General features: G+C 36.2%; 1 protein-coding gene across 3 annotated transcripts in view; it reads right to left on the bottom strand.

Moving 5' to 3' along the window:
- The window catches only part of yki (yorkie), a 30801-nt gene that overhangs the window by 2695 nt on the left and 15625 nt on the right, over positions 1-12481 (bottom strand). Inside the window, exons 2-5 of one of the 3 annotated variants that reach the window (XM_053757742.1) lie at positions 4720-4865; positions 1839-1976; positions 1295-1452; positions 467-772 (exon numbers count right to left, since the gene is read on the bottom strand). In XM_053757742.1, the coding sequence (XP_053613717.1) occupies positions 467-772; positions 1295-1452; positions 1839-1976; positions 4720-4865 (748 nt within the window). Of the gene's footprint in view, positions 1-466; positions 773-1294; positions 1453-1838; positions 1980-4719; positions 4866-12481 lie in introns of all 3 variants that reach the window. The other 2 variants (XM_053757732.2, XM_053757750.2) reach the window with 2 other exon arrangements.

The raw sequence follows: 12481 nt of genomic DNA, 5'->3' as shown, positions 1-12481 counted from the left end.
CGTTAAGCATAACAATTTGCTTATTGTGGTTAGTTATTGTAAATCGGATGAGTTATCGAAGATCATTTTCTCGTATAATCGTGGATATCTAAGGAAAATGTAAAACGTCTGTTGAGTCTGTCTGAAGTTATAATTCTATTGCCAAAAATATAAAATGTCAGTTCGATTGCCATGTATTTAGAACTTTATAATAGTCAAAAATACGTATCAATCACGAAGCAAAACCAAAGAGTTGGCCATTTCTCTAACAAGTTGTGTGATGATACGCGGGGCGGAAAGCAGACGAGTTAGTACGCCGCTCCACCATATCTAATGTAATAATGGAAAATTAAATAATCTGCGTCCATATCCCACCCTTTTATGTGATATCTGTGTACCTGCGCACATTTTGACTCACCAAGTCTCCTCGAGCCTTTGTATTTGAATCGTGATATCAACAAAATAAATCTCAAGGTACTTAAATTACCTGCAAAGAAGGCACCAAGTCCTCCGTAGTATCAAGGTTGTCGCCCAGCGTCATATCATTTGAGTCTAAATTAGCGCCGGCTTCACTGCTACAATCCATTCGGTCGTCCATACTGGCCAGGAAGTCTTCCGGAGTGTGGGGCATAGAGTAAGACTGAGATACGGCCATGCCCAGCCCACTATCGGCCGATTCTTGTCTCTGGTGATCAGTTAACCCAGACAAGAATGGGTCTAAAGACAGTTCCGTACTGGCCACAGTTCCTATGCTATTTGACAAGGATGTGACCTGCCGCGACATGAGCTCTTGCTGGAAATAAAAAAATACACAATCAATACCTACATATACGATAACGGAATACATTGCGTAAAAACACATGTGTGTCACGTGTTTGAGCAGCTAATGAGTCGTTAACGTTACTATTGGATGTTAACAATGGATGGGTCCAGCGAATATGTCTTTCATTTTGTGGAAAAGTTTTGGACATTCATGTTCATGACTGCTCGTTCTTAGACAAAAATCCACTGGTGTAGTTCCAGACTTTCCACAAACGACATAATAGTTACACATTTTGATAAAATATCGATTTTGACAAACGATATATCGTTTGTCAAAATCGATATTTTACTTATTTTTTTTATACTTAGTATATATACTAAGTATAGAGGAAATACAGCAATTTCGTGTATTACATTACTTATGGACGAGTAAAAGATTCAAAATTATTTATTCAATTTAGGATGATATACATTACTTAATGTAATCACTTATAGTCTGTTTATGATATACATTACTTAATGTAATCACTAATAGACACAGATCTGTTATTACCTGGAGTCTGATCTCCTGCTGGCGCTGCTTCAAGCGCTCCCTCTCCAGCTGCAGCGACTGCAGCCGCAGCTTCTGCTGGGAGGCCTGCAGCGACGCGTTGGCCCAGCCTCCGCCCGCCGCGCCCGCGTTCGCCGCCGGCGTGCGCTGCAAGTGTTGGGCTGAAATTGATAAGTAACCATGAATTTATGACGTTTTTTCAAAATCGGCTGATCGACTTATAGTAGACACTGTTACCGTCAATATACTTTATTGTAGAAAATATTGGACATAAATCTTAAATGGGGTACATAAGATCAACTTTGATTATGTTAGCGAATAGATAGTAACGTAACCAATAAACTTGCTTTCAGCAAACACAAATATTTGCCACAATAAAGTAAAAATTACCAGTCTTATCTGGTTACTGCCTGAGACTTAGCTTAAAAAGTTGTAATCACATTATACCTACCACCAAATGTTTAACATTATACCAACAGAACAAAACATCAGAAGCAGCTTGACTCTGCACGTGTGCATAGACATCGCAGTAAATTGTGTAACTTACGTATTCTAGGGTCGAACCAGGACGTCGTACGAGCGGCATGATTGATGAAATACGTTTCTCCCTCCGGAGTCGTCGCCTGCTCCCAGCCTTCCGGTAACGGTATGGACTCAGTCGTGGTGTTAGTGCTTGTACTCTTCGCTGCTGAAACCAATCAGAGGCAATCGATTAAAATTTATTGATTTTGCAATTTCGAGACAATCGATGTATGATCCGTTCAACAGCGACTAGTTGCAAGCCAATGGCGATAAAGTGTAATCGGACATACGCGCACGTGATTGGTAATCAGGTGGACGTCGGGAAGGTCACAGAGAGCTGGTTCCAAGAAAACAAAGCGGCGCCAGACGCGCGCCCTCGCATCTCGCCGTTTGGCGCACGCGCGAGAGCACGCACTAATTAGAGAGATAGTAGAAGAATAGTAATCGTGATAATAATAATATATATAGAAGTAAAAAGGCAAGTGTGTACCTACAATCTACATGTTTCTTTTATCAAATTGATTATTGCTTTGGACCGATATACAGATTCATGGCTTTGATCTCTATCTAAGTACATAAGTTTTGTTACAGCAAAGCGAAAGTGCTACATTGCCTTGAGTACTGATAATACCAGTGGACTATGTACCAATGAAATATACTTTTCAACTTTGCCAGCATTTGGTGGTAAACACTAAATCAACTAGTTGCGCGTGCACAATCAATTTAGCGATACAACTTCTCAATACAGATGGATTATATTTATCGTAAATTCTGTAGTATCGTTATTTGGTGTGAAAATGAATCACTGCGATGTGAACTGCGCCAGCGCCGACGCGGTCGCCATGCCATCCTCGCGCGCACGATCTTGTGTACCAACCGATCATTCATAAACAACATCTACCTGTTTGTTTAATTGGCTATAAATTATACTAACTACTCGTTTATTTATTTACCAATACTTTTAAACATCGTAATTTTAACATTCGCAAGGTGTTATATATGATACTCTACACGATATAATATCGAAAAGTGTAACAATATTTCTAGTAAGTACTTGAGCAGTTGCTTGGTAAGCCAAACAACAAACAAATTATTAAAAAGGAAATATCCGAATTAATATTGTTTGTTTGCATTAAAATTTTCTTGCTTTTCACATAAAATAGCTAACTCAACGTGTACTGGAAATCTCGAAATTATTTAAACGATACACTCTGTCAGTTTTCCTCAGTGGCTCGATCACATGTCCTTCCTTCAAACTGATCAAGCATTAGCTATTTAGTTATAAGCGTCTGTTCAAAATTTTCCTTCAGATTCTAGAGACTCAAACCAGGCATCGTTATCCGACTTTATAATTTGATCATTCCTTAACCTACTCATCATGATTATTAATTTTAAGTATATATTGAGTATTTCGATACTGCGCCCCGAGGCTTCGTTCTCGTGAGATTTTCGAGATAAAAGTACCCTCTGTGCTATTCCACATTATATTCTACCCGTATACCAAATTTTATAACAATCGGTCCCGTAGATTTTAAGTGAAACAATAACAAATTATTACACACATACACGCTTATAAACTTAATTGTAATAAAATTTGTAGGATAATTAAGATGTAGAAAACCTGAGACCCAATATTGGACAAAAGATAAGATGATTATGAATGAGGAACGAAAGGAAAATAAGCGCACAATATATAGATGCCTAATGTTTTAAACCGCGAACAAAAATATTTTTTTGTTTAATTGTCTAAAATGTTGTATATATATTTCAAAATATTTTTGTTCGATTATAGTTAAGGAAATTGCTTTAATTTTCCTATCAAACTCTATTTATGAATAAATAGGTACATACGCTTTGATATGAACAAAAATCATATTAATAATAATGGCGTAACAAGAAAGCTATGCGATGTTCTGTTTACTGAATGACAAGTTCTCTAACTTCCCATCTTATCGTAATATTAGATTAGAGAAGAATGCGCTATAAAAACAAATTTATTTGTCATGTCACCTGATCAACATAATGCTGTTTGTTATTCATTATGATATCGTGCAGACAGAATAGTGGTGACACTTGTTGTGTACTGCAGACTGCAGGACAGAGTGGTCTATAAAACGTGACTAAATCACGTATTGAAAACTAGAAGAAGAAGAATTTATATACTGCGGAGACACGTAACACTGATGCGTAGGATTAAAATGCGATGCGATTTGATTATTTGCATCGTTAATTGTAGAAAAGTTCATCGCTTGCGACAAATAAATTTCATAAATAAATCATTTTGTTTTGGAGTTCGGTATCCGCAGATATGTCGCAACACAACACTGAAAGCTGCGCGGGCGCCAGGGCCGGCGGCGGAGCCCCGGCGCCGATGTATGACACCGATGTATTTTCCGAACACCTTTCAACGCTCGTCTCGCATCGACCGACGGAAACAACGCGTTAATTCCCGTCATAAAATCAGTTTTAGAATTCGGGTTATTTACTTCTTTTTATTTCAGTTCCATGATACTTTAAACGCGGTTCTGCGGCCAATTAGATCACGTGAAAACGTAAAACGCCATTCGAAACGTTGCATCCCTAAGGTTAGCTATTTTTAACAAATACGAAAAAGAGGTTAAACTCGACGCGGTCATGCATGTTTCCCAATTAGTTGGCGTGATACTCTGAAACTACCTGATATTACGATTGTAATAGGGTTAGTTCAAGTATCCGACAGTATCTTTGTGGCTTGAAGAGTCATAAAAATAAAATTTAGATCAAGCGACAGATTTATATGCTTCAATTCTTCTAGACATTTTAAATTAAAGAGGACTAAATTTAAATATCAAGAATAGTTAATGGCGAATAAATAATATTAATATAGTTAAAATTAACTTGAAAATTTAGAACAATATTTCACTTACCAGGTGTGGGCACAGTGGGTATGGCGGGCTGCGCATTCGCCTGGCTGATGAGTGCCTCCGAGCTCTGGTGCTGCTGCACAGCCGCTACCGTCTGCGCGGCCAGCGTCTTGCGCGGGTCGTCCCAGGTCGTCGTCTTAGTTATGTGACTGGAAATAAAGGCAAAATTCAGATAAATCATCAGCAATATATTTGAGTTCAAAAATGACAATTAAACAAATGCTCTCTCTCTACACCCACTGACTCCGTGCATAAAATTAAACATACAATATAAAGATTTATAAATATGTTTTATAGTCTAAATACATAAAACCATTGTGCAAACTGTAAAAGCACTACGGTGCCCCTACGCATTCGCGTTCGTAGACCCATCGTAGCTGATGCTACGAATTTCTGATAAAAACTTGGCATTTTGCAATATGGAATAAATGTTTTAATTTTTAATAACACAATCTATATTACTTCAGATCTATTTTAATCTTCTCTATTTGACTGCAAATAACCATAAAAATTTATCTCGTGCCTATTTATGTATTAGTGGAATAATGTAAATAACATTTGAATCTCTCAGAAAATCTCTGAAATTTTATTGAATTTGATTAAATAATATAATTGATTGCAATGACAATTTAATTAGACAATAGATCTGCATTTTAAATTCCCTCTATGAATAGGGGTAATTAACACACAATACTAACAAGTCATACGTATAGCTGTACTTTTACCCGTGTGTCCTACAGATGTTTACGAATAAGACTTCATTACATTAATCTTCAAAAAGTTCAAGTCATTCTAATAAATTATTTCAAATCAACACAAATATTCCTTCAGGTCTGGTGACATTAAATGTAACAATTTAATTAAAGACTAATAAAATTAATAAATATTTTGATAACATTTCCACAACTTCGACTAAGAAACATTTTTAAAACGAAAAGTCTACTTCCACCGTGCCAGTTTGACTTTCAAGACCAATATCGAAGGTACTTCCGGTCGTTCCGGTTGACCTAGAAGGAATGATACCCAACTATACCTACGTGTCCAAACATACTTTGTAGTTATCATACAACATAATTAAAACATAACAAATGCAAAGGTCAACCGTTGCACTTATTATATTTACATAATTATCATGAAATGACGGATATACAATTATATATACAGAACAAACTAAAAGAATAATTAGCAGGTTAATTAATTAATAATATGTATACCTTTGGCTTCGACAACTTTTATATGATCGCAAAACCGCGACCATCATTCTATGTATATATAAAACTCTTACTGAGTGACTGAGTGACTGACTGACTGACAGACATCGTACCTACAGCCGAAACAACAGGGCGTAGGAAGCTGAAATTTGGCTGAGAGAGAATTTTTGGAAATTCTACCACGAGGGCGGTGAAAGGGGTAAAAAAAAGGAAAGTTCTTCAACGTTGAAGTTAGTGACTTGAAAATTTGAATTTTAGTTGTTTACAAAAAAATAATGAATACGTGTTTCAGTTTTTTCTAAAAATTAACCCTCAACCCCTTCAAAAGGGGGGTGAAAGATTGTATGGAACTTAATACAATTTTCAGGATTAAAAGCTGAAAACTGGTAAACATACTCTGTGTAAAAATGGTAGTTTTAAAATAAGTCAAAAGAAAGAGCCCTGTCGCGTTCATGAATAGGTTATAACCAAATTTGACGCGGGCGAAGCTGCGGGTAAAAAGTAGGTACATAATACTTAGACAAAAATGAATGGAAGCGTGAGTATGAATATGTTCTTTAATTCGCACAAAAAATAAGTTCGGCTGTGCAAAACCAACCATTCACTGGCGTTGAGATAAGAAAGTGTTGCATTGGAAAGTGGGTGAGGTGGGTGCGGTGCGTCGCTGTACTGTTAAAAATTAAAAAGAGCACAGAAAAGATTCTGCATACAGTGAGGGTCTTGCGTCATTTCAGTTGATTTGTTTCGCTAATCTGTAACTTTTGCAAATTATTGTTTTTATTATTAACTAGTAAATAAAACTAATAATGAATTAAAAGACTAAAGGCATGTTCACCGCTTGCTGATAAAGGTCGTAATAGCCTAAATGTATTATATAAAAATGTTGTTTCATGAGGCTGACCGACCAATCACACTACATCAGGCAGATTTATCTAGAAGTTAGCTTTTAATTCCACTTTTCCACATAGCAATTTACGTTCAAAATGAAGAAATGTTTAAATAGGCGAATTAACACATATTGAACATATTGCCATTGAAAAATATATTGCCATATTGTGTTTAGCTCAAACTTCCCATTTCATTATGGACAAATACAAACCAGTATACGGATAATTAGCCTTATAAGACTAGATTAACCTTCTGTTATCTAACTATTTTGTAGTACTACGCCGAATCGATTTGCACGCAGCGGTAATGAACTTGGACACTATCAGCTGTTCCCATTACCAATAGCTCGGCAACCACCTGTAGTAGGTACCATGCACCGGCACCTGCGTTTGCGCGTGCGCTTATCAATATCTATTCGGGAGGCACTTGCTTCCTTTTATGCGCTAACCTTTACATCACCTGGTATCATTAAGAGGGCCACCTATAGAGCACCTATAGAGCAATTTAAGTTATAGTTTTATTTTTTGTTTCTTCAACGATTTTATATATATTTCGTCACGAGAACCTACGCGTTCGCAAAAGCAATTCAATTCTGTTCTTCGTGTTTCAGATTTTAGTAGTGATAGTCCTATTACCGCTTTCATTTTCTCTTATTGACACACTCATAACGTCCATAGACACTCTATGGATCTAGATTAAGATTTATAGGCGATTCGACAGAGCTTGAACAGAGGAAGGAAAGAATCCAATGGCAAACTTTATAATCATTCGTAACATTTTGGCTTATTTCCTTATTTTCTGTAAAATTCCTCTAGGAAATTAAAACTAGCTATTTATATGAATAAATGAAAATTAATTACGGGTAATAAAATACTAACACACATTTAAATTTTTTGGCAGTAATTTGTGGTAAGACTTATTACGTATACTTGTTTATTCTGTGTTTTATAACAATTCTTATAAAGATTTTGTACATAAATGTAAGCATAAACGCAATGTACCTATCATAAATAACATTAATTTTGTATATACCTACGAGTACATAATATACACCGTGAGAATCGCTACGAAATTGTCGAACAAGTTATATAATCAAACGTGAACAAAAATTTATTGATAAAATAATTACGTGACTGATGGATAACATGGGAGAGAAAACCAACTTACAAGGGGCGAGGAGGGAGGAAGTATAGTGTATTGTAATTACAGAACAGGTAGGTAGCATGAGAGGATGTCTCGGGTTGCATAACACCGGCCCGAGTGATGCACCGCTCGGATGCATCGCTGCATGGAATATTCTTGCATTGCCACTATTTACTCTGAGAACGCGCGGACTCGACACGTAATCACGTTCTCGGAAACATTGGCAACGTGGACATACTGTAATACAAAACGATACCTACTCAAAGCTACTAAGGAACATGCATGTTGTGATTGGAAAGATATGTGATCGGTTTATTTATTTAAAAGTAGATATTTTATTTTTCTCGCAATTACTACGCGCGTTTTTATATAATATATACGGGCAATATAATACGGGCTTTCACGTACTCCCGTAAATCCCGTAAAAATTCTGTGGTTGGATACATTTTGATTGAACAATTTTAATTGATCAATTTGAATTGATTAAAAGTTCAAGCTAATAATGGTAGTGCCAAGACTATTCTGTTTTTAATTTTAATGTCTAATTATTTACTTGCTTGTAGTAAATATGCTTTATGATGTATACATAAAAGTAACAAAGTATGGTAGAAAGATAAGTTTGACTTAATTACAATAATAGTATTATTCTAAAAGAGTTGGTTATTTCGTATCTGTTCTTATTGTAATTGAATTATGTAATTTAACCTTTTTTTGCTGTAAATTGCTCTTCACTAATGGATGCGCTAGTGGAGTCGTCCTGAAATACAGACCATTTAAACATCTTACGTAAATCAAGTAATAAGCGGTTATGACGTATTAGCACAAGCGTTTGTAAGCGAAACCAAAGCAATTTGTTTTAATAACAGCGAAGTGGGCTTGCACATGACACGACGAGTAAGTCTCGCGAAATTAGAATTTACATAAATGGGTCATAGCGAACAATCGCCCGATGGCAAGGAGAATTAAGAAACCGCTTGCCATTTCTCTCGTGCGAAGGCCTTCTACTATTACACAACTAACACTAGTATTGGTGTCTTTCGAGAGCACAATTCGAGTAGGTGTCAACTTATGTTCAATGTAGACCTTTGCTGTACATGAAATATTGCAAAAGTTTTTCAATTTGCTTATGATGTATGATTCGATGATGATCTTATAAACCGCAACACAGAGAAATATATCGGTATACATAAACGCAGATAACTTCGAAAACGTATATACGTATCGGTTCGCTTTTTGACAATATAAATTAGATGTGACAAATACAAACGAGCGAGGCTTAATTTAATCCATAAACGGTGTGAAAAGATGTTTGTCTCTGTCGGCAGCCACTCAAAAGCGCATAAACTCTGGCAGCGACAAAGTACGAGTCGTAAACTGAATCGCGGGCACAATATGACGAATTCGGTGAAATGCCTCGTGTTTCAATTAAACGGAAAATAAAGTTGGCACTGCTCGCGTCGACGTTACATAAACATTAAAATAACTATGATGTTCGAGTAACAACTTCCAATTTCATTCAACTGTAACGATTCCTAACGATTACAACTAATCTGATAGGCATAAGAGAAGGCCAAGGGAAAAAATCACATGGTTTAAAGGTACAAAATAAATCATATCCGACGGTCTTCCCTAGATAGTGGACTTTAAAAATGACCATATATTATCTAATCCCGAAAACAATGTTGGCGCCTGGTAATCGGTGCGGCTCTAACAAGTGGCGAGCTTTGGACCATTACGATCTCTCAAATCAGCATTTGTAAGTCGATTGCGCTGAATCCAGATAAACAAACCAATTAACTGGTCTCTAGCGCTCTTGAGGCTGCGCCTGCGCGCCTTAGATGGCGCTGGCCACCACCGGACGCGCGTCATGATCTGGTCGGACGCACATCCTCCTCTCGGACGTAATTTTTCCGCTTTACACTTGGAGTAATACTATACACAACGAACAGCAGCCGAGTAACCTCAAAATAAAGCTTCATTATTCACTTCACCGTTTGTTGGATTACGTAATTGAGTTTATTTTGCGGTTACATTGTAAGTATAGTTACGAGGGATGCAATAACGCCTAAGAGATAATTGAATAAGTAAGTCAAAATGTTTGATAAATTTTCAAAACTTGCTGAACTTGAAACTACGGGATTACAAAAACATTATTCGCCAAACATGTAGATACTACGTATACTGAACAACCAAACTATACTGAACAACCAAACTTTCCGAACTTTTGAACATAATCCATGCGCAAAATATTTAGTCAATATCTTCGCAAAATAAGTAACAAAGAAGAATCAGGCAAAATTATTCCAAAAAACGGTGTTTCAATCGTATATCGACGAATATAGAAAAGGTTTAAAAAATATATTATCTGCCTGTAGTATATGTACTAGATAGTCGATTATGCCAAAAAAAGTCGTATCTTTATCCAAAATCTTTGTATTAAAAACATATTTCAGATGCGCGTTTATTTACAAACTTTCTTAGTTTACCTCGAATAATGACGATGTTGACATGCAAATTTCTTTGTTGTGGAAACGGAGCAGATAGCATAAACACCTGATACCGTTGTCTCGAGTGCGCCAACCACAATTCTGAGCTTAGCTAGACACAGATTGTTTTTAGGAAATTGCAACTACTAATTAAGCAAGCTTATTAATATTTCATGACAAGAGAGTTGGTATCACTTGCTAATAAAATTATACAAATTCTCCCTTAATTTATATTCAAATATACACTACTACGATTGTTGCTATAAGACTCAGAAAAGTCTTTTAAAAAAAGGTTAAGAAAGAAAGATGTCAATTTACTTTCTTGTCTATGTCGAAATTTCTTCAGTATAAGTATATAGTATAATATAAAACCGTTGCGTTGGTGTCCATTTACAAACGATACTAGTTCCATTTGCAACAGAGTAAAGCGCTTCGGTGAAAAATCATAAGGTGACAGGCATATTTTTAAAGCCAACCATTAGGATAACAATAGGTATCATGCAAAGCTGTGTATAACTAATTACTTAATATATTCGGTATTTTGTCTGTAATATTTTTATTTTGTTTTGTTAGGTTTAACAGTAAATGCGTTGGTCAGTAAAGCAATCCGGCGGATAACTGGTCAATTTCTGGAAATGAGTCATTCATTCATGTGAGCTGTGATGTGAGCATACTCGTATGTATCTACGCTTGTCTAATGGTAACTTTTATTATATCCTTTAACAATATTGTGTTGTGTATTGTGAATAAAATGATCTTACAGACTTGAATCAACCACAAAATGTGTGCCTTGTGCGCATTTTGTTCATGACTGCGACTAGATGCTGTTCTTTTTGTTATAAGGTTTGACATAAAATTGTATAAGTACTTACTCCAGTAAAAATTGTATTATTGTACTGAATCACTCTATTGTTTTAGATTAGTAAAAATCGTCTATCGGAAACTACTATAGCTAATTAGTTTAAATCGACTTTATTACAGAGATTGGTACCTATGTACTACGATATCAACTGATAAGTAGGTAATGCTTTATATCTACGATTTGATTAGATGTGCGATGTAACTTACAGCAAATATCGAGGAAGTAAACAATTTTTAAAACAGCACTATCTTTGTGACACATCCACGGTTTCCACGCGATGGATCGTAGATTTTTCACCGAGAACAACATGGCGGAGACGGCGTTCTAAATTTGAATCTCGGACGAGTCGGCGCTCGCGTACGTAAATAAACGCACACACTAATAATCAGAAACAGTATAGGTACATTCATTGCATACAGTATAGGAACGTACGTACATTTTACTACTAGTAACTACTTACCAGCCAAAGTAAATTATCACAGAAATTATTCGTACGTATTTCCAATAAATTATTAAAGAATTTTATTCAGCTGTCAGTTGCAGTTTACTGAGTGTTCGGATTGCACTTGACAATCAAAAATCAAAATATTATGTAGCATACAGTCAGCCCACACATTCGTAGTGCTCATACCCACACAAACACGGTTGGACGAAAACGCAAGCGTGACGCATCAACTTCCGGCCGGTGATTTTATTATTGGGATCTCTACTGTTCCATCCAGCACATTGATATGAGAAACAGATTATCTATATAAGTATAGCAAGAGAAGGTATCTTTTTAAGAATCCGATACTTATGTACATACGTACAGGTGTGCAGTTAATATCGGCCGATTAATATTGGCATTACTGAAATTATATTGTCACTAAGTTCTATATATAAATTTTGAATAATACAGATAGAAATGAATAAAAGGGAAATAAGGGAGAGGCACAAATCGGCAAATAGCCTGTGGCGGAGCGCGGCGTCAGCACAGCCGTGTTTGCGACAAGGAGCCAATTGATTTACACATAGGGACATCAAAAGCTGGTCTGGCGCCGCCATTACGAACGATCTATTTGATATTTAAAAACCTACATTAATTGTCACCAAGATTAATAGGTAGGTACTAATGGCCGAACCTTCATAGGTAATATACAAATCTCTGGAGATTTCAAGAAGATAAAAAATACTGT

Source organism: Plodia interpunctella, chromosome 2, assembly GCF_027563975.2.
Source record: "Plodia interpunctella isolate USDA-ARS_2022_Savannah chromosome 2, ilPloInte3.2, whole genome shotgun sequence".
In the NCBI taxonomy this organism is placed as follows: Eukaryota; Metazoa; Arthropoda; class Insecta; order Lepidoptera; family Pyralidae; genus Plodia; species Plodia interpunctella.
The sequence above is the reverse complement of the archived record's forward strand: the minus strand, read 5'-3'. Positions and strand labels throughout refer to the sequence as shown.